Raw genomic sequence first — 23,493 nt, forward strand, 5'->3', positions numbered from 1 at the left:
TGTATGCTGTCCTACATTAACCTCATGAAATCCAAAAATGAGGTGATGTCTTTTGTTTTCAGGGGCGACGGAGGAGAAAGACCCGGTGGTCCAACACTCGAACACGAAGGCGCAAAAAGAATGGTTCTGGTGATGACAATGAAAGCGAGTCAAGCGAAGAGGAGAGTGAGGAGGACGACAGTGATGAGAGCTTTAAGGTGGAGAAGGGCAAGAGGAGGTGGAAGAACCGGAACAGAGAAAGGCACAGCGACGACTCTGACACCTCCTCGGATGATGACCTCCCTCCTAACGAAGATCCCTGCAAACACTGCGGCCTCCCCAACCATCCCGAGCTGGTGGGTCCTCATTGAAAAGCATTTAATTGAATTGGAATTGGCCCCAACCCTGGTGGGCTGTAATCATGGTTATACTAGGCTGTATCAGTCTCATAGGGCGGTGCACAATTGGCCCAAGCGTTGTCCGAGTTTGGCCGGTGTAGGCTGTCATTGTAAATAAGAATTTGTTCTGAACTGATTTGCCTAGCTAAATGAAGGTTGAATTTAAAAAATATGCTATATTCATAATATTTATCTCCACTGACAGATAAGACTACCATATAATGTGTTCCAGCTAATCCCCCTCCGTGTTTACCCCACAGATCTTGCTATGTGACTCGTGTGACAGTGGCTACCACACGGCCTGCCTCAGACCCCCTCTCATGGTCATCCCAGATGGGGAGTGGTTCTGTCCACCTTGCCAACATGTAAGTAACATCCAGATGCGAAACAATCTGTACTCACACTACAGTTTGGATACTAGCCACATCACTATGTTTTGAACTAATGGCTTGATTACGCACTCCCCTACATATTTATTTGGTCAGTGAAGCTAATACTTTTAATTTGACTCTACTCCAGCCTTTTGGATATGAGATTAAATGTTTTATGAGGCGACAGTACAGAATGTCACGTTGTATTTGAGGGTATTTTCATACATGCAATCAGGTCCATAATTACTGGCACCCTTGATAAATATGAGCAAGAAAATGCTGTATAAAATAAATAATACAAATCCTGAGCTACAGTATATTGTATGCTCCCCAAAAAATGGGAGAGATGATGAGTTTATTTTTTACCAAGTAATAAAACCAAAATCTCAAAGATGGCACCCCTGTTTTCAATACTCTAGCACGCTTCCCTTGCGATGATAACGACACAGCCTTTTTCTGAGATTGTTATTTTGTCACTTTTATTGTAAATAAGAATATAATACACTGCTCAAAAAAAAAAAGGAACACTTAAACAACACAATGTAACTCCAAGTCAATCACACTTCCTTGCACAAAGGCGGAGGTAGCGGTCCTGCTGCTGGGTTGTTGCCCTCCTACGGCCTCCTCCACGTCTCCTGATGTACTGGCCTGTCTCCTGGTAGCGCCTCCATGCTCTGGACACTACGCTGACAGACACAGCAAACCTTCTTGCCACAGTTCGCATTGATGTGCCATCCTGGATGAACTGCACTACCTGAGCCACTGTGTGGGTTGTAGACTCCGTCTCATGCTACCACTAGAGTGAGAGCACCGCCAGCATTCAAAAGTGACCAAAACATCAGCCAGGAAGCATAGGAACTGAGAAGTTGTCTGTGGTCACCACCTGCAGAATCATTCCTTTTTTGGGGGTGTCTTGCTAATTGCCTATAATTTCCACCTTTTGTCTATTCCATTTGCACAACAGCATGTGAAATTTATTGTCAATCAGTGTTGCTTCCTAATTGGACAGTTTGATTTCACAGAAGTGTGATTGACTTGGAGTTACATTGTGTTGTTTAAGTGTTCCCTTTTTTTTTTTTGAGCAGTGTATATTTCTGAACATTTCTACATTAACTTCTCTAGGATATGTGGGACGCTAACGTCCCACTTGGCCAAAAGCCAGTAAAAATGCAGAGCGCCAAATTCAAATATATTACTCTAAAAATCTAACTTTCATGAAATCACACATGAAAGACACCAAATTAAAGCTACACTAGTTGTGAATCCAGCCAACATATCTGATTTCAAAAAGGATTTACGGCGAAAGCACACCAAACGATTATTTTAGGTCAGTACATAGCCACAGAAAACACAGCCATTTTTCCAGCCAAAGAGAGGAGTAACAAAAAGCAGAAATAGAGATACAATTAATCACTAACCTTTGATCTTCATCAGATGACACTCATAGGACTTCATGTTACACATTATATGTATGTTTTGTTTGGTAAAGTTCATATTTATATCCAGAAATCTGAGTTTAGGCGGGACGCTACTGTCTCACTTGGCAAAAAGCCAGAGAAAATGCAGCGCGCCAAATTCAAATTAATTACTATAGAAATTACTATAAACATCAAACTTTCATTAAATCACACATGAAAGATACCAAATTAAAGCTACACTGGTTTTGAATCCAGCCAACATGTCAGAATTCAAAAAGGCTTTTCGGCGAAAGCAAACAATGCTATTATCTGACTTAGCACCATTGTAAACAAAGAGAGATAAGCATATTTCAACCCTGCAGGCGCGACACAACGCAGAAATAAAAATATAATTCATGCCTTACCTTTGACGAGCTTCTGTTGTTGGCACTCCAATATGTCCCATAAACATCACAAATTGTCCTTTTGTTCGATTAATTCCGTCGATATATATCCAAAATGTCCATTTTGGACAAACTACTTTTGTAATACAACTAGGTATTTTTTTTAGCATTAATAATCGATAAAATTGAAGACGGTATGATCTGTGATCAATACAGGATTAAAACCAACTATAGCTATCTTTCTGGTCATGCGCTTCTATCTAACAGGACACTTCAAGTGACTCTCGTTCAAGATGGCCGTACTTCTTCATTACACAAAGGAATAACCTCAACCAATTTCTCAAGACTGTTGACATCCAGTGGAAGTGGTAGGAACTGCAAGCAGGTCCCTTTTAGAAATCTGGTTTCCCAATGAAAACTCATTGAAAAGAGTGACCTCAACAAAACAAAAAAATCTGAATGGTTTGTCCTCGGGGTTTCGCCTGCTAAATAAGTTATGTTATACTCACAGACATGATTCAAACAGTTTTAGAAACGTCAGAGTGTTTTCTATCCAAATATACTAACAATATGCATATCTTATCATCTCGGGAAGAGTAGCTGGCAGTTGAATTTGGGTATGCCTTTATCCAAACATGAAAATGCTGCCCCCTATCCTAGAGAAGTTAATGTGGATGCTACCATGATTACGGATAATCATGAATGAATCGCGAATAATGATGGTTGAGAAAGTTAGATGCACAAAGATCATCACCCCAAAACATGCTAACCTCTCACCATTACCACTAGTGAATAATGATGAACGACAAAGTTAGAGGCATAAATATCATACCCCTAAAAAATGCTAACGTTATTGGTAATGGTGAGAGGTTTGCATGTTTTAGGGCATGACCTTTGTGCATCTGTAACTTTCTCATTCATCATTATTCGCGATTCGTTCATGATTATCCGTAATCATGGTAACATCCACATTAATGTAGATGTGTTCAGAAACATATTCTATCCTTATTTACAATAAGTGACTTGAAAATGACAAAACAAACCAAAACAAGCTGAAATTGCATCCAACAAGTATGTAGAGTCACTTGATGTTAGGAATATGGGACCAAATACTTAACTTTTGAATAAATGTAATACACTATCAGTGAATTGGTCCAAATACTTAGGGAATCTTAAAATTGGGGGATTAGATAAATAAAGTGCTGTATTTTCTAAATGGTAAAACAGATGGTGCCTAAAAGTATTCACACCCCTTTTTCAAAATGTTCTTGTTATGCTTTAGTCACATAATAAGTTGCATGGACTCACTCTGTGTGCAATAATAGTGTTTAAAAGGATTTGTTTATGACTAGCTCATCTCTGTACCCCACACATACAATTATCTGTAAGGTACCTCAGTTGAGCAGTGACTTTTAAACACAGATTCAGCAACAAACACCAGGGAGGGTTTACAATACCTTGTAAAGAAGGGCACCTATTGGTAGATGGTCAAAATAAAATAAAAAGCAGACATTGAATATCCCTTTGAGCATGGTGAAGTTATGAATTACACTTTGGATGGCGTATCAATACACCAGGTCACTACAAAGATACAGGTGTACTTCCTAACTCAGTTGCCGGAGAGGAAGGAAACCGCTCAGGGATTACGCCACAATTTTACCATGAGGCCAATGGTAACATTAAAACAGTGGCAGAGTTCAATGGCTATGATAGAACTGAGGATGGATCAACAACATTGCAGTTACTCCACAATACTTACATAATTGAGAGTGAAAAGGAAGCCTGAACAGAATAAAAATATTCCAAAGAACGTGTCCTGTTTGCAACAAGACACTAAAGTAATACTGCTAAAAATGTGACCAAGCAATTAACATTTTGTCCTGAATACAAAGTGTTATGTTTGGGGCAAATCCAATACAACACACTGCTGAGTAGCATATTTTCAAGCATAGTGGTGTTATGGGTATGGGAGGACTGGAGACTTTTTCAGGATAAAATTGAAATGGAGATAAGCACAGGCAAAATCTTAGGGGACACCCTGGGTCAGTCTGCTTTCCACCAGACACTGGAAGACAAATTCACCTTTCAGCAGGACAATCTAAAACACAAGGCCAAATCTACACGAGTTGTTTACCAAGAAGAACATTTAGGTTCCGGACTGGCTGATTTAGTTTTGACTTAAATCTTTTTGAAAATATATGCCAGACCTGAAAATGGTTGTCTAGCAATGATCAATAACCTTGAAGAATTTTGAAAAGAATAATGGGGAAATGTTGCACAATCCAGGAGTGAAAACGTCTTTGACTTACCCAGAAAGACTCACTGCTGTAATCGCTGTCAAAAGGTGCTTCTACAAAGTGTTGACTCAGGGATGTGAATACTTATGTAAAATAGATTTCTGTATTTAATTTTCAAGAAATGTGTCGAATAAAAATCTCAACATGTTTTCGCTCTGTCATTATTGGGGTATTGTGAGTGTGTGTAGATGGGTGAGGGGAAAAATAATAATTGAATCTCTTTTGAATTCAGGCTACAACAAAATGTGGAATAAGTCAAGGGTTATGAATACTTTCTGAAGGCACTGTATGTATGAAAATAAACTCAAACAAAAGGTGGCATTCTGTACTGTTGCCTCTAAAACCCCAAATGCTGGATTATAGAGCCAAATTAAAAAGTTTAGCTTCACTGTCCAAATAAATATGTAGGGGACTGTATGTGTGGTGTTCTGTCATTCTTACCCATCTCCTGGTGACCCCCCTGCAGAAGCTACTCTGTGACAAGCTTGAGGAGCAGCTTGCTAATCTCGATGCTGCCCTGAAAAAGAGGGATCGCGCTGAGCGAAGGTGAGAACCTCTGAACCATGACCCTTGGTGTAAAACAGAAAATGACAACAGGAAGATAAATACATTTAGTTGGGTGGTTCTTATTAAAGAATATGAGGCTCAGTCCACAACACATGCAATTGGAGTCTACACTGAATTGCATTGGTTTGACAATAGAATAGGTACAATCACCCTGATCTGTTTATCGATCTCAAATATTTAATGGAGCTTACATTGCTTGACATGTCTTGTTGTACAACGGCAGTGGGCCTCTGATAATGGGAAAGCTGATTCTTTTCATTTATTTTTAATTCTATCAGAAGTTGTTTTAAATAAAATGATTGTATTTTCTCCCTCCAGAAAAGAACGTTTGGTCTATGTTGGAATAAGTGTCGAAAACATCATCACTCCCTCTGTAAGTAGCATTTGGTTGTTATGGTTATATACCATCATGAAAGTCCATTGCAAAACATCCAGAATTCGGTGTGTGTGTTGGACGTCCTTCTAAAATGGTCTGTCACACTGTTCACTGCCCAGCCTAGACTGATTGCTTCCTATAGTGTACTGACACGTTGCCTACTCTCATTTCAGTTGGAGGTAGAGGAAGAAAAGGAGGAAGAAGTGAAGAAACAGAAGAAAGAGAAGAAAGAGAAAAGCAAGAGCTGGGGTCGAAGGTCGACAAGGGCAAAGAAAAGCATAAGTTATAGGTATGAAGTCTGTACTAAATTCAGGGTTATTAGAATAGTCTGTGTTGTGTGGTTGGTCTTTGTTATTTCAGTATGGTGGCTGTTAAATCCCTGAATAATTTTGACATCTTGTTTGCAGGTTTGATGAATTTGATGAGGCTATCGAGGAGGCAATTGAAGAAGACATCAGAGAGGCTGATGGTGGAGGTACAGTTGGAGGACATTATGGAATCTGGCAACAAAGTCACAGAATTACGAATTTAGTTCAATGTCTCTTAGTTTTGTTCAGAAATTACTTCTGGCTGCAGCATTTCACCTGTGCGCCCCCTGGTAATTGTGCATTGTTCAAGCTTTAAGAAGGGTTATGAATAGTCAAGTCTGAGGCTGTGTTTCATTTTAGATCTGTCAAGGAGCGTGAACGAGGGCAAAGGAGGGAACATCTACCCTGAATGAAACACAGCCTGAGAGCCTTTTAACTCATGTAGCCTGCAAACAATCTTTCATTCTTTAGTCTAAGACATTGGGGGAGGGGGGGTGCTAAGTTGACATGGAATTGTTTTAAGATTGTCATACTATGGATCATTTAGCTATTTTGAATTTTAGGACCCCTTTAGGTATAGAAAAATACACTACCGTTTAAAAGTGTGGGGTCACTTAGAAATATCCTTGTTTTTGGGAAAAAAAAGCAATTTTTTTGTAATTTAAAAAACATAAAATTGATCTGAGAGACAGTGTAGACATTTTTAATGTTGTAAATGACTATTGTAGCTGGAAACGACTGATTTGTAATGGAATATCTACATAGGCGTACAGAGGCCCATTATCAGCAACCATCACTCTGGATGGAATAGCTATAAAAAAAAAAATACACATTTAACCCCTTTATGGGGGGTTAGGCACAAAACTACCTTCACACTTCCATCATTTAAAAAAAAAAGAAAGAAACGGTACCGGTTTCTTTGTGTTCTGTGACACGTGTGGGGGTCGTAGAGCAAAACGAAGAACACCATCGGGTTCGTGAGAGTCTCTCCTTTCTATAGAATAGTTTCGGGATGTCTCAAAGTCTGACAAACACCGCTCTAGCTCTGCTACCTTTCACCCAGATGCGGAAGTATGACACTGGCGGATGCAGTAGATGGAGACTCATCCAATGCTAAAAAACTATCTCTAGCTTAAACTGACAGATTTTGATGGGAATTCTTTTGTTATGTAACTTTGATTGATGCACCGGTTTGTCAATTGACTCTAGGGGGTTAATGTGTGCCTGTTGGATTGTCTAAATGTTGACGTATGCTGCCCTCTACAGGAGCTGGTCGGGGCAAGGACATGGCCAACATCACAGGCCATAGCAGAGGGAAGGACATGTCCACCATCCTGGCAGCAGGAGAGGTTGGTGAGGGCAAGGAGAATGGACGCCCGCCACGGCCAAATGCCGGCCAGCGCAGGAAGAAGCGCCGGCGTCTCAACGACCTGGACAGCGACAGCACTGTGGAGGAGGAGGAAAGCGAGGACGAGTTCCGTCTCAGTGACAGGTAGGGTCATCTGGCGGGTGGGAGGTGTAGGGGTGCTTAAGTCAGGACAAGGACGACAGGGTTGTGTTCATAAGGCACCAAATGGAAGACGACAGACTGTTTTCTGTTGGGTGCCGTAATGAACACAACCCAAGGTACCACTTTATTGACAGCTATTACAGCCAAAAAGGTGTGACACAAAGGGGTGTTGAATTAATTTCTCATTTTCTTCTTTCCCCCTGCACACTTTTATGCGTAGTACGGAGGAAGAGGAGTTTGTGGCGTCAGACAAGAGCGACGCAGAGAGCGAAGCGGCTGTCGACTCTAACGACGACAGTGACTTCGGCAGCACGCGACGCAGAACTGCCAGGACAAGGAGGCCGGCCAAATCTCAAAGGAGCACTCGGCCGCGAAGGCGCCGCAGAGCGAGAGGGTACTCAGACGATGAAGAGGAGGAGACGAGTGATGAAGATGAGGACGAAATGAGTACGTTGGTGTCGTCAATTCCTCTTTGTTGTTTGAAGGGACATCACTCTCCAGAATTACACTTTGTTAGATGTTTTCAGATCTCAAAAGTGGTCTTCTCCTGAGACAAGTTCCAGGCCATCTGTTTTGGCTTTATGCCACAACCCAAAATAATTTGAAACGGTCCTGATTTGTGGCGCATATGTTTTCCACTAATTTGTGGTTGAGGCCTTCGTTACAGTGGTTAGACAGCCGATTGGGTGGGACATGGATCCATCTTGATATTATAAAAATCTTATGGTCTGAAAACATCTGACATAATGACATTATGTGTTGATTTTGTAATTGTCCTTTTAAAGACCAATAGGTATGTGTTGGCGGCCCTGTGACGTGGCTCTCTGTGTTGACTGGCTTCTCTCTCTTTGTTGACCTTTTTAACTAGTGTCAGAGGGTTCCAGCGAGTTCAGTGACAGCGACCTGGACTGTAGCCAACGCCGATCCCGCCGTAGTCATACAAAGAAGCAGGTCAACTACTGCGAGTCGTCCGGCGACTCCGACGGCTCAAAGGCCGGCACCAACCGGGACAAAGTCAAACCGCGGAGGCGCCTCGCCAGCTCCGACAGCGAAGGTCAGCCATACTTTTTTTTTGAGACACGTACTCTTTGCCTCACTGCCACTGCTATTAGCATATTTTTCTGTAGTGTGTCTAAGTCATATGAATTAGATTCTTAAGCGAGTCCTCACTGGCCATTACTTTAACTGATATTAACAATATGGTTTTACCTAATGTCCACCGTTTCATGCCTTGCTCTTTCAGCAAGCTCCTCCAGAGGCTCGGACGTGGGCAAGAGGGAGAGGACTAGGTTGAAGAGGAGGGCTGACTCGTCTGAGGAAGAGTCCCAGCAGCGCCGCAGACGCCTCTCGCTGAAACGGAGGCGAGCCTCCGAGGAGGATGATGATGATGATGATTCCGACGAATCATCGGAGGGAGAGCGTCCGGTCCGCAAGCGTGTGAACCGCATTGACTCGGACGACTCTGACGAGGAGGAGAAGGAAGAAACAAAGGAAGAGGAGGAAGGGGGTGTGCTGGGGAAGGGAGCCAGTCCGTTGGACTACAACCTGGTGGAGCTGCACCCCCCTACCAACGGACAGAGTCCCATCAAGGCCCTGGAGGGCCTGGCTCACATTGGGCCCCAAAAACCTGGAGCCACAGCCGTCACCATAGCGCCCAACGGACTGGAGTTGGCGCCACAGGACGATGATGAGGACGACTTGCTGGGGGTCACAGACCTAGTGGACTTTGTCTGCAATAGTGATGTGTTGTAAAACCAAGTTGTACGTTTGTTCATTTCTGTAGTATTGTATTTTTTTTATATTATGTTTTTTTTCTCCACTGAAGTCGTCCACCGTTTATTCCTGTCCTCTTGTGTGTTTTTTTTTTTTTTTTTTCCCCAATTCATCCTCGTCCCCTCAGTGTGGCCCCATCCATCCATATGAACTGGATGCCTTACGGGGAGAAGTTAATTCTCTTCACTCTTCGCACCTCTCGCAGTTGGATTGTACAGTCATTGAGAGCACTAACTCTAAAGGTTGTTTTGTGGCACGTGAATTAGCTTTGTCTTATCCTCCATACTTCGTCATCAATGGACATGCGGGTCAGATACTTGACGACAAATAAACCTACCTGTTTCTCCAGCCAACTTCCAGGGTTTCCTACTCAGGGGTATGTCCACTGCCCCACATGACCCCACCATACAAAGAATCCATCTCTCAACTTCATGATTTTGCTCATCAGGCCCCAAAACAGAAGAATGCAGACAAACTGGGAGGGACTAACTAGACTTGTCCAATAAACACTCATTTTTGTTTTCTGTTGTGTGACTTAATGAACACGACCCATGAAAACCTGTTCTGCTGAGAAGCTCCTCAGTGTTCCTGCCTGGGAAAGAGGATGTCTTATTGTAGGATATAATTAATTGTTTGTAGGAAGTGATGTGTTTTAGCTCAGGTGGGCCTGAGCTTCAGCAAACAAAAGGAATGGAGGGGTGCTCAACAACGACAAAAGTCACGAGAATGGCTGACCAAGAATTCATTTTTTTTTATTGGTAAGTCATTCTTGTAGATTTGTATTGTTTAGTCTGTATACCTCTTGTAAGATTTCTAAATTTGTATATGAGAATAGAAGAAGGCAGAGGTAAGGGGTCAAATTGCTTCCATTTACAACTTAAAGTGACAGTTTGTGGATCAGCTGCTGGAAACCAATCATTGTTTTTATCCCCCACTCTTTTCCCCAAACATTTAATATTAATGTCTTTCACTTTTTTTGATATTTTAATTCTGCATTTTAATCCTCAAACAATTTATTTGTTTTGATGTGTTAAATTATATTAGTCAGTTGTTTGACTAAACCCTTAAGCAGGTTTCCCACCCACATTCAGACCATATACAACAAGCATTGGATGAAAAGCATGAGCGCCACAGTTTCCCTTGAGAAAACCGGACACAGAACCATCATCATCATGCTTGAAACAGCTTTTTTTTTACTAGACAGATTGGGTGACCAGAACCCACAACCGTTCCCATACTTGTAATTACAATCTCCAAAAGAGTATTTGTCACAGATTTGTTAAATTGTTTTTACCCAAAGTATTGTAATGTTCTACTGTCACGTACAGTTGAAGTAGGAGGTTTACATACACTAACAGGCTGATTACACCGCTCGCGTCACGTGTGCTGCAAAATACATTTAGAAATCTATGTTATTCAATTATTGCACCCACACTGCTTGCTCGCGCTAACAAGCGTCTGCGTTGCCAAGGGCTAAAATAGAAGTCAGTTCTATTTCTGACGCAGATCGCACTGCAAGTCCTACCTCTCCCATCTCCTCATTGTTTTATATAAGCAGGTACCCACGTGGGATTTCCTAATTGGTTATACCCACGTAGGTGACTGAAAGACAAACACGGTCAGTGGCGGTAATGCGCCGGATTTTATGGAAGTTGCCAATCGCAATATAAAGTCAAGAGAATAAAAAGCCTGGAGGAGAGATGACTAGAAATTATTTGGTTGACCGTTTTACATGTGGATTAATTGGAGGAGTAGAGGACAATGTGCATTTCAGGTAAAATAACTCGATGTTTATATCCCAGGACAAATTAGCTAGGAACAGGAAGCTAGCTAAATCGGACAAATTATCTAGCAAGTGCAAGCTAGCTAGCTAAATTGACATAAATGGTTAATACCTTTCGACCTGTCTCCAAATTAATATAATTGGTTCAGAGTTTGTTTTGATATTTTAACCTGCGTGTCACGATCGCGTTTGGTGTGGGGGTACAAAATACAATTACGCACGATGGCGCACGTGCGCAGCCGGTTTGGGATCCGTGTTAGGTTAGAGTCGTTAAACTCATTTTTAAACCACTCCACAAGTTTCTTGTTAACAAACTATAGTTTTGGCAAGTCGGTTAGGACATCTACTTTGTGCATGACACAAGTCATTTTTCCAACAATTGTTTAGACAGATTATTTCACTTAATTCACTGTATCACAATTCCAGTGGGTCAGAAGTTTACATACACTAAGTTGACTGCCTTTAAACAGCTTGGAAAATTCCAGAAAACGATGTCATGGCTTTAGAAGCTTCTGATAGGCTAATTGACATCATTTGAGTCATTTGGAGGTGTACCTGTGGATGTATTTCAAGGCCTACCTTCAAACTCAGTGCCTCTCTGCTTGATATCATGGGAAAATCAAAAGAAATCAGCCAAGACCTCAGAAAAATATTGTAGACCTTCACAAGTCTGGTTTATCCTTGGGAGAAATTTCCAAAACCCTGAAGGTACCAGGTTCATCTGTACAAACAATAGTACGCAAGTATGAACACCATGGGACCACGCAGCCGTCAAACCTCTCAGGAAAGACACGCGTTCTGTCTCCTAGAGATGAATGTACTTTGGTGAGAAAAGTGCAAATGAATCCCAGAACAACAGCAAAGGACCTTGTGAAGATGTTGGAGGAAACAGGTACAAAAATATCCACAGTAAAACGAGTCCTATATTGACATAACCTGAAAGGCCGCTCAGCAAGGAAGAAGCCACTGCTCCAAAACCACCATAAAAAAAGACAGACTACGGTTTGCTACTGCACATGGGGACAACGATCGTACTTTTTGAAGAAATGTCCTCTTATCTGATGAAACAAAAATAGAACTGTTTGGCCATAATGACCATCATTATGTTTGGAGGAAAAGGGGGTAGGCTTGCAAGCCGAAGAACACCATCCCAACCGTGAAGCACAGGGGTGGCAGCATCATGTTGTGGGTGTTCTTTGCTGCAGGAGGTTCTTGTGAACTTCACAAAATAGATGGCATCATGAGGTAGGAAAATTTTGTGGATATATTGAAGCAACATCTCAAGTCATCAGTCAGAAAGTTAAAGCTTGGTTGCAAATGGGTCTTCCAAATGGACAATGACCCCAAGCATACTTCCAAAGTTGTGGCAAAATGGCTTAAGGACAACAATATCAAGGTATTGGAGTGGCCGTCACAAAGCCCTGACCTCAAGCCTATAGAAAATGTGTGGGCAGAACTGAAAAAGCGTGTGTGAGCAAGGAGACCTACCAACCTGACCCAGTTACACCAGCTCTGTCAGGAGGAATGGGCCAACATTCACCTAACTGGTTGTGGGAAGCTTGTGGAAGGCTACCTGAAATGTTTGACCCAAGTAAAACAATTTAAAGGCAATGCTACCGAATACAAATTGAGTGTATGTAAACTTCTGACCCACTGGGAATGTGATGAAAGAAATAAAAGCTGAAATCATTCATTCACTATTATTCTGACATTTCACGTTCTTAAAATAAAGTGGTGATCCTAACTGACCTAAAACAGGGATTTTTTACTCTGATTAAATGTCAGGATTTGTGAAAAACTGAGTTTAAATGTATTTGGCTAAGGTGTATGTAAACTTCCGACTTCAACTGTATATCCAGTTTTTTTTTATCAAATGTTTTCAAGTGGTATTGACTGTTTTTAATTAATTCATTATTGATACGAAACAATATCAAGGCAGCTCCTCAGTGCATCATGCCAAATTACAGGTGTCATTTAGTCCACATTGAAATCTGTTAACCACCACATTTACAAGACTTTCCTTTTAAATAAAAGTTTGATTGTATATAATGTGACCAACTAGAGTAGACCCATCCTGGTCTTCTCACATCTAATGTGTGCGCATGCACCTGTTTCTAAAAACCCTAGTTTAGTTTTTCTATACTGTATACATATATAAATATTATTTTAAAGTGTGTGCTGCCACACACTTGCCCATGTTTTAGACAAATGTTTTAATATGCTAATATTTAAAGGGATTTGTTATGTGTGAAATCACTGAGTATTTACAGAAAACTCTGCCTATTTTCTTTGTCCATCAAATCGTGAGACTTTAGTATAACCATGTCAGCATTTTAACCATTATTTTACGTTGCATTTTTCTAATGTATTTCTTTCTATATCAAACCCTCCTTCACGTGTGTTGTTTTTCTCCCTAGCAAACCATCAAGTGGCATAATGTTTCCTATGTACCTTCTAGTCAATACTGTGTGTAGGTTCAAAACCTGGAAACTAGATGTACTTACCGAGTACAAATAACTACCTGTCGTTGTTCATCAGACTATTTTGAAGTAATTATTTTTGTCATTTTCTTCCCTGGTCTTTTCGTAACCCTCTGCCACCACCGGTGTGCAGTGTTGATTGTAGAGAACACTACACTTGCTCTAGTCTCCCCTCTACATCTTACTGAATCAACTAAATAAACCTCTCTCTGATCTTAGAAAGCCTATCCTTTTGTCTGTTCTGAAATATGAGCTAATTTTGGTTTTAAGGTTACATTTTGAGGTCAGTTTAAATCATCATTCTGGGCCTGTATTCAGAAAGTGTCTCAGTAGGAGTGCTGTCCATATAATCTTATTCATTATTATCTACAAGGTAAAACTGATCCTATATTAGCACTACTATTCTTAGTCTCTGTGAATACAGGCCCTAGCCTCGAATCAAGAGGATTATGAATTGAAGGCATGCTGGATTGATCTTTGTTTGGAAAATGGTCTAGCAAAACCTCAGTAGGAACTAAATTGACGTGTGTATGTGTAGTTTTTACTGTAATAGGCCTATATATTTAGAGGCTTTTTTTTATCATGGAAAAAACTATTTGGCAATTTTTTACAATTGTGTCTCTTTATAATTGTTTTCCTTGTAGAGGAGTTGTGATATTGGCACAACTGTTTTGTAATGAATTAATCGGAGACCTGGCATGTTTTGTTGGACATCACTTTGTTATGTGCAGACCTATGCGCCGACCGCCCTACGGATTTGCGAGGTTCAATAACCACAGACCTCTAAATTCCTTTGCTCAGCAGTGTTCATTGAGTCCTGCTACTGGACAGGAGAGCATAAACCAACCACTGGAGGCATGGACAATACCTGGGAGGACTGCTGGGTTGTGTTCAGTAGGCACAAAATGGAAGAAAATGTGGTGAATTGGGGAGATAACTGAACTTGTCCAATAAGAAACGCTTGTTTTTGTTTTCCGTTGTGCCCCAATAAACAAGACCCTCGTCAGAATCAGGAACAGTTCAAGATAAATGCGCTCCAATTAAGAAATTAGGCCTGTTTTGTAAATTTGTATTTTGTAAAATAGTTTTGGCATGTGTTCTTCACTGATGGTAAACTCTTATTTTTGGTTGATCACAATGTTTGATACAGTTTGAAGTAAAGGATGATTTCCAAGGCAAAATGCTATTTCTGTGCTGCCTGCAATGCACTCAACTAACATGGTAATATTGACTACAGTTACCACAGGATTAGTTTGACTGCTCCTAAGCTTCTACTGGCAGTTCAATTGTGGGAATTTGACAAAAATGACTAGGGTTGGTTTACCATTGTTTTGGGATGAAGAAATGTACGATTTCTGATACGATGTTCCCAAGATATGAAGTTTCTTAGCTGTATGCATGAGTTTGACATAGTCAGTGGGCATTTTTTAAATCAATGGTAGAAAGACAGTAGTTGGGAGGGACAGTGTCAGTCAGGTACTACAGGCTTTGTTCATTATTGTCTATTACGGGTAGATATGGAGGACTGAGGATCCCACTACAGGTCTGGTGTATGAATATAATTCCCTCGAGGGGTTGCCTATGTTTTCTGTTCCTCTTCAAGACCTTTTTGTTAACTTTCCTGTATTTTCTTTCATGAATAAGATCTTGTACATTTGTCATAATAAAAAGGTTTATAACCTGGTATGGTAGGCGTACTTGTTTTCTGTCAGAGAAAGGGAGAGGACATCGTTGTGGTGTGAAATATTGGTCAAATAAATGTGAAATTATTAGCTTTATGACTAATGCAGGCGTATCCACATAAACCTCCGGAAAAAGTGGTGAGGTATGTCCTCAAAGATGCATTCATGGAAGTTTAGTTGCTGGTTTTTTTTTTTCAGAAATGTTGACTTGTGTTGGCTGTATGGTTTATTTGCATATTATATATTGATATCTTAACTCATAATTCAGTCTTTTTTTCTTTTTTTGCTAATGGGTGTGTGCCCCTTTCTATCAAATGTCTGTCAAATACTTTTTGTCTATTTAGGGGATCCTTTTTGGCTCAAGAGCACCCCTGGTTGTAAAGGTTCAGTATAGTTTCTTTATAACCCACCAATTGCAGTGCTCAGAGGATAAATGGGATGCCCGTCCAGGTAACCTCAATTAGGCTACACTGTCAACTGCAGAAACTGGTTTGGAAGGTAAGGCGACGTAGGACTAGAAGGCTGTGCTAAAGCCGTGTTCACATTGGCAGTTTGAAGTAACTCAAATCCTATTTATTTGCATATTTGAATCTGTTCTTTTTCCTGAGGTCTGAACAGCCAAAAAGCGCATGGAATCTGATATTTCGTGCCACATTTCAAACCACCTACAAATCTGATTCCTGGCCATGTGACTTGTCTGTATGGTCAAATATTATACATTTGCCACCAGTTTTAGACTGTTATTTGGGATATCTCGTTGCTTGCTAGCTACTCTGTTGACAGTTTGACAAGAACATGTGGTAGTTAACTAGCTTGTTAATTGTTTACAAACAAATTAGTGAATGTGCTCAGTGTTGCCATGTTCGCTGTTTTCCTGAAAATTAGGCTACTTTGAAAGTTACACCGCGGCAGCCATGGCATTTGTCTTAAATATTTATTTCACTGTGACCTGCTGCTGACTGTGAGGCAGGCTGTTGCTGAGTGAGTGGTGGGAAGGGCGGGAGGGCTGTGTATGGGGGGGTGATATGTGCCAGAATTAAGCCTAGGCAACCGTACCACCGCGTGGCTGTCGTCTACCATTGAACACCTGACTGACATGACACCAATGCCTTTACTAACGTCTGCGTGTAACTAACATGTCATTACTAACGTTTGCGTGTTAATGAAAGTTAGAGTTTATATTAATTACATCTCAACCATAAATGTTAGAAACGTACCGTTTTTCCCCATGCAAGACGACATCCCGAAGGAGCCACCTTGAGCTATAGTGTAGCCTTCGGCTTGTGTATTTCCTGTTATCGCTAATAGACTGGACATCTTTTCTAGGCAAATAGGTAATCTGTCTTTCCCTTAACACCTCATGGAATGGTACGTTATCCTAACTCGCTGTATACAGATCTAAATGTTGTTAGCCAATCACAGACAGTGTTTCCAGTTCCCAGTAGCCTACTTCAGACAACCAATAAGAGTTGTGTCCATGGCTTTCAGTCGAGTAGAGGAGTTCATAGGCTTTCCCAGAAGGTCTGTGCTATTCGGAATCCTTGATGTCTAAATTAAGTATAAATATAAAATGGTTAAGTTTACTGTTAGTTAAGGGTTATAGTGTAGGGTTCGGGGTAGTGACGTCCCAAGGAATCAGGATAGAGTGATAGACGGGCAAGGTATTTGAGAGCCGGGCGGCGACACAGACATTTATTTGTTTGTTTTTTTACAAGGAGCAGACGTGATTTTCGAGAGTGTCTGCCCCAGATAGTTTCCTTAGAGACTATGCAAATAATTATTAGCTATATTTAAGTTGTGATATCGTTAGGAAGTATTTAGGCCTACTGTGTGGATAAGGCAAATTTGGTTTATTTGAAAATAATTACTTTTTGTTGGTAATGTTGAATGTTTTTATTTTTATTTAACCTTTATTTAACTAGGCAAGTCAGTTAAGAACAAATTCTTAACTTAATTCTACACCAGCCAAATGACACTGGGCCAATTGTGCGCTGCCCTATGGGACTCCCAATCATAGCCAGTTGTGATACAGCCTGGATTCGAACCATGGTGTCTGTAGTGATGCCTCTAGCACTGATATTTAGTGCCTTAGATCGCTGCGCCACTCGGGAGCACACTCAAAAAGCATGTAGGCAATATTATTTACTGTGTCGATAGGGGAGTAGGCTAGTGTACAATAACGTAATTTGATGTGCTTGTATTTATTTCATGGATTAATTATATTGTAAATGAAAATATACACGTGGTGCTATAGGATATATAGATATTTTACAGTGTAATAGACTACCCCTACATGCCCATGTGTGCTGGAGCTATGGGTTTATTTTTCCACTGTCACTAGTCCTACACATTCACATTCGAACTGATTGAATGGGGGATGCATAACTACTTTTGACTGAAGAAGGGAATGAGGTACGACGTACAACTTTGATCGAAGAGCTTAAAATCATGCCTGACAAGACCAATGAAATCATAACGGTATCCTAATATAGTGTGCATACAGGAGTAGCCTATTCTACAATAATGTAACGATGTGCTAGTATTATCTATCTAATTGATGAATGAAATTGTAAATGTGGATGGGTACGCTCCTTCATTCAATGAATACGGAATGTCTTGCTATCTCCGGGAGTGTGTTAATGAAGGCTTTTCAGCTGTTGAACTATGGCAAGGTCGAACTCATTTCTAAATCTATCTTTCTTTTAGTCAAGAAGGGATGAGCCAGAGCAACCAATCAACGTCACTGTAGCTGTTCTACCCACCACCCACACTGCTCTCCATAAGCAACCACATCCTCTTCTCCTGTTCAATTAATTTGCCGCCACACTGAAAAGCACTGTACATGCATACCGCTGTGCCCATCTCATTGCCGTCCGAGGATACTACAGTCACCTGTCATGAGAATTTATGTTCTCGATGTTCATAAACCAATTAAATTAAACTACTCAGTCTGCTAATCAGGATTTGTAAGATACTGATTCAAATGAAACAGACGGAGGCTGTAAAATAGTCAATAAGGTTTATTCACGGGAGCGCGCTAGTTAGTTGTACAAAACCATTCATTTTATACTGGCTTCTTACGCACATACTTTTACACACAAACATTAGGTATCCTACTGTCCCACTACCCAGCCGACAAAGATTAAGGATCGTGAGAAGCACTCCCTGTCCTTTCCCAAATCTCTGTGGCCCCTAGCCAAGGTCGGCACCGAATCTTGCTCAGACAGTCTGTGTTTAAGATACTTTAGAGACATATTGTACAGATATATTGTTTTACCCTAATACTGACTAAGACTACACACATCATTAATAATACTTTGACTATTCGAATGTAATTCACTGATGATTCTAATCAATTACATACAATTATATAGTTTCGGGGTGGAATATTCTAATCATTCATTTAAACATATAAATTCCATCCACAATCCACCCTTAATGACTAAATAATACACCCTGATACATCAATTGTATACAAGGATAATCCAAACCAAGACATGTATGTACATTCGATATTCATCAATGACTGTTATAGGCCTATATCCAATCGTAACGCTTCCTGTTAGGATTTTTATTACAATCTAAACATAAAAAAATAGTATCATCCAACATTGGCTCCTCGTAGTTAAAAGAAACGGAGCCATCTCCTAGGCCTGGAGGCCTGTATTCGTCATCCCACTGGCCGGCGCACGGAATCGGTCCGTACCTCAACATCTGTTGCATCCTTGACCTCTCCAGAGTCCTGGTGATCAAACCTCTCATACACAGAATCAAACAACATCCACACAGAACCAAAACACTCATACAGGTGAAAGTTGCCCACAACACAGTGATTATGACATTTTTCCATTTCCCAAACACATTATCAAACCAATTTGTTAGAGAATTATCCACCCCAGAGTTCTCTGCTAGTTCGTGAGCTAATGTGGTTAAACCAGCCAGGGACTTGGTCACTGATCCGTCTGGAGCTGTGTTATCGGGGATGATAAGTACAACATTCTGATCCGAATATCACACACACGGACTTTCAGCTCCCTCCAAAGATTTTCTATTGGGTTCAGGTCTGGAGACTGGCTAGGCCACTCCAGGACCTTGAGATGCATGCTTCTTACGGAGCCACTTCTTAGTTGCCCTGGCTGTGTGTTTCGGGTCGTTGTCATGCTGGAAGACCCAGCCACGACCCATCTTCAATGCTCTTACTGAGGGAAGGAGGTTGTTGGCCAAGATCTCGCAATACATGGCCCCATCCATCCTCCCCTCAATACGGTGCAGTCGTCCTGTCCTCTTTGCAGAAAAGCATCCCCAAAGAATGATGTTTCCACCTCCATGCTTCACGGTTGGGATGGTGTTCTTGGGGTTGTACTCATCCTTCTTCTTTCTCCAAACACGGCGAGTGGAGTTTAGACCAAAAAGCTCTATTTTTGTCTTATCAGACCACATGACCTTCTCCCATTCCTCCTCTGGATCATCCAGATGGTCATTGGCAAACTTCAGACGGGCCTGGACATGCGCTGGCTTGAGCAGGGGGACCTTGCGTGCGCTGCAGGAATTTAATCCATGACGGCGTAGTGTGTTACTAATGGGTTTTCTTTGAGACTGTGGTCCCAGCTCTCTTCAAGTCATTGACCAGGTCCTGCCGTGTAGGTCTGGGCTGATCCCTCACCTTCCTCATGATCATTGATGCCCCACGAGGTGAGATCTTGCATGGAGCCCCAGACTGAGGGTGATTGACCGTCATCTTGAACTTCTTCCATTTTCTAATGCGCCAACAGTTGTTGCCTTCTCACCAAGCTGCTTGCCTATTGTCCTGTAGCCCATCCCAGCCTTGTGCAGGTCTACAATTTTATCCCTGATGTCCTTACACAGCTCTCTGGTCTTGGCCATTGTGGAGAGGTTGGAGTCTGTTTGATTAAGTGTGTGGACAGGTGTCTTTTATACAGGTAACGAGTTCAAACAGATTTCAAACAGCAGGATTTCTTGTAAGCTTCCGGGTTAGAGTCCCACACCTTGAAAGCGGCAGCTCTACCCTTTAGCTCAGTGCGAATGTTGCCTGTAATCCATGGCTTCTGGTTGGGGTATGTACGTACAGTCACTGTGGGGACGACGTCCTCGATGCACTTATTGATAAAGCCAGTGACTGATGTGGTGTACTCCTCAATGCCATCGGAAGAATCCCGGAACATGGTCCAGTCTGTGCTAGCAAAACAGTCCTGTAGTTTAGCATCTGCTTCATCTGACACTTTTTATAGACCGAGTCACTGGTGCTTCCTGCTTTAATTTTTGCTTGTAAGCAGGAATCAGGAGGATAGAGTCGGATTAACCAAATTGAGGGCGAGGGAGAGCTTTGTACCCGTCTCTGTGTGTGGAGTACAGGTGATCTAAAAAATAAATCCCTCTGGTTGCACATTTAACATGTTGATGGAAATTTGGTATAGCTGATTTAAGTTTCCCTGCATTAAAGTCTCTGGCCACTAGGAGCGCCGCCTCTGGGTGAGTGGTTTGCTTATTTCCTTATACAGCTGACTGAGTGCAGTCGTAGTGCCAGCATCTGTCTGTGGTGGTAAATAAACAGCCACAAAAAGTATAGCTGAAACTCTCTAGGCAAGTAGTGTGGCCTGCAATTTATCACAATATACTCTACTTCAGGTGAGCAAAATCTAGAGCCTTCCTTAGATTTCGTGCACCAGCTGTTGTTTACAAATATGCACAGACCGCCCCCCCTCGTCTTACCAGAGTGTGCTGTTCTATCTTGCCGGTGCAGCGTGTATCCCGCTAGCTGAATATCCATGTAGTCATTCAGCCACGATTCCGTGAAACATAGGATATTACAGTTTTTGATGTCCCGCTGGTAGGATATTCGTGATCGTACCTCGTCTAGTTTATTGTCCAATGATTGCACGTTGGCGAGTAGTATTGACGGTAATGGCAGCTTTCCCACTCACCTTTTTCAGGTCCTGACCAGGCATCCGGCTCTTTGTCCTCTGTACCTGCGTCACTTCCTCTTGCAAAAAATGTGGAAGTCAGCCCTGCCGGTGTTTGGAGAATGTCTTGTGCGTCTTGTTTGTTGAAGAAAAAATCTTTGTCTAATCTGAGGTGATTGATCGCTGTCCTGATAACCAGAAGCTCTTTTTTTGCCGTAAGATACGGTTGCAGAAACATTATGTACAAAATAAGTTACAAATAACGCGAAATAAACCACATAATAGCACAATTGGTTGTGCGCCCATAAAACTGCTGCCATTTCTTCCGGCGCCATTTTGAACTATAGGCCTATTTCTATTTTGCCCTGTTTATCAAAAGTGTTGAAAAAACTTGTCAATAATCAACTGACTGTCTATAGTCTATAGTATTCTCTCTGGTATGCAATCTGGTTCACGCTCAGGTTATGGATGTGTCACTGCAACCTTAAAGGTCCTCAATTTCACCATTGCCCTTGATTCTAAGCAATGTTGTTCTGCTATTTTTATGGACTTGGCCAAAGCTTTTGATACGGTAGACCATTCCATTCTTGTGGGCCGGCTAAGGAGTATTGGTGTCTCTGAGGGGTCTTTGGCCTGGTTTGCTAACTACCTCTCTCAAAGAGTGCACTGTATTAAGTCAGAACATCTGCTGTCTCAGCCACTGCCTGTCACCAAGGGAGTATCACAAGGATCAATCCTAGGCCCCATGCTCTTCTCAATTTACATCAACAACATAGTTAATGTAGTTGGAAGCTCTCTCATGTATTTATATGCAGATGATACAGTCTTAAATTCAGCTGGCCCCTCCCCGGTGTCATGACGGCTATTTTATCAAATCAATTAACTATGTTTAATTATTAAGTGATTAAATTAATCATGTAACAATTAACTCATTAGTAACTTGGGGCACCACGGAAAAGTTAATGATTTACTGTTTCCCGAATTTACTCAGGAATATATTTGTCACGAACCGTCTCGAAGCCGGTTCATGACAGATATATTCAAACAAAAAGGGAGACGACATGGAGATAAGGAATAACAAAATATATTTATTAACTAAAGTAAACTAAACACAATTAACAATGGTGTGTGAAGTCAGTAATCATTATTGTAAGTGAGTGGTTGCGTGCATAAATGTGATAATGAGGGGTGTTGAAAGGTGCCAATGCAAACAAACAAAAACAGCCACAAAAATGCCACAACCAAAATCTATCAGTAGAGAGAGTCTCCTAAATGAATGTGGAAGAGGTGCATTTATCCTGGGACACAACTGAGCCCAGGTGTGTCCCATTTTGCTGACGACCCTCCCGGCTCCACTCACCGACATCCTATTAAGGAAAACAAGAGCAAAGAGAGAGAATTCGGCAGACACAGTGGGAGGGTCGTCACATATCAGAATATATTGTTATCGTACCAGTCATCCATTAATCATTATTACCTTATATCATTCTCATTCTTAACGTTGCAAAATTCTTGGATATCTGCATGAACCCTAGTCTAAATGATGATGCAGCGATATACAAATTGGCTTATTTATTTACTAACTAAATAACCACACAGAAATACATAAACAAACACACACACACACACGGTATACGTTGAATTGATTACTAACATAATGCAATGAAAAGTCCCTAGTGGACTAACCCGATATGATGGCTTGTTACACAATGGAAGGGGAGGAGTAAGATAAAGAGAGCGGGAGAGACAAAGAGAGTGGGCTGGTACATACATGTGGAAGCTATGCTCATGAAAAATTTGTACTTTGTACGTGAACGACCGCTAATTTGAAAAGAAATGCAACACATATATTTTCACTTGTATGCCTTTGTCATCTCTCTTTTGAAACCACTCTTCCATCTATGGCGAGTAGTTCGATGTAAGTCTCTGGTTGTCCACCAGAGGTCACAATGTCCTCAGTTATAGTAGGCTTCTTTGTCTCTGAGTGTTCGTTAGACTGGGTCCTTCAAAGGTACACACACGGTGGTCCTCGGTTGAGTTTACTAGACTAAAGTACTTAAACAACTGCAGACTGAATGTTCCGATGTAGTCTTTATCTTCTTCAATGTAAACATTCAGCTCACGCTATCGGTCACGCTGGTCTCTATTTAAATTGCAACCATTTCAACATATTCAGCTCGGGCTGCACGTATACTGCTGTGGTAGTTTTAAACCATTTCAACATGTAGCCCCGCTCCACACTTTCTG

At 41.3% G+C, this 23,493-nt stretch overlaps 1 protein-coding gene across 1 annotated transcript in view; it reads left to right on the forward strand.

Annotated features, from left to right (window-relative positions):
• The window catches only part of LOC129819759 (remodeling and spacing factor 1-like), a 46,978-nt gene extending 31,651 nt beyond the window's left edge, over positions 1–15,327 (forward strand). The window contains exons 7-16 of the mRNA XM_055876332.1: positions 63–335; positions 638–742; positions 5,313–5,392; positions 5,732–5,786; positions 5,963–6,078; positions 6,197–6,264; positions 7,364–7,589; positions 7,828–8,054; positions 8,476–8,661; positions 8,851–15,327. Of these exons, the coding sequence (XP_055732307.1) occupies positions 63–335; positions 638–742; positions 5,313–5,392; positions 5,732–5,786; positions 5,963–6,078; positions 6,197–6,264; positions 7,364–7,589; positions 7,828–8,054; positions 8,476–8,661; positions 8,851–9,359 (1,845 nt within the window). The 3' untranslated portion in view covers positions 9,360–15,327. The remainder of the gene's footprint in view (positions 1–62; positions 336–637; positions 743–5,312; positions 5,393–5,731; positions 5,787–5,962; positions 6,079–6,196; positions 6,265–7,363; positions 7,590–7,827; positions 8,055–8,475; positions 8,662–8,850) is intronic.
• The last annotated feature ends 8,166 nt before the right edge of the window (positions 15,328–23,493 follow it).

This window comes from Salvelinus fontinalis, chromosome 2 (assembly GCF_029448725.1).
Source record: "Salvelinus fontinalis isolate EN_2023a chromosome 2, ASM2944872v1, whole genome shotgun sequence".
Classification (NCBI taxonomy): Eukaryota; Metazoa; Chordata; class Actinopteri; order Salmoniformes; family Salmonidae; genus Salvelinus; species Salvelinus fontinalis.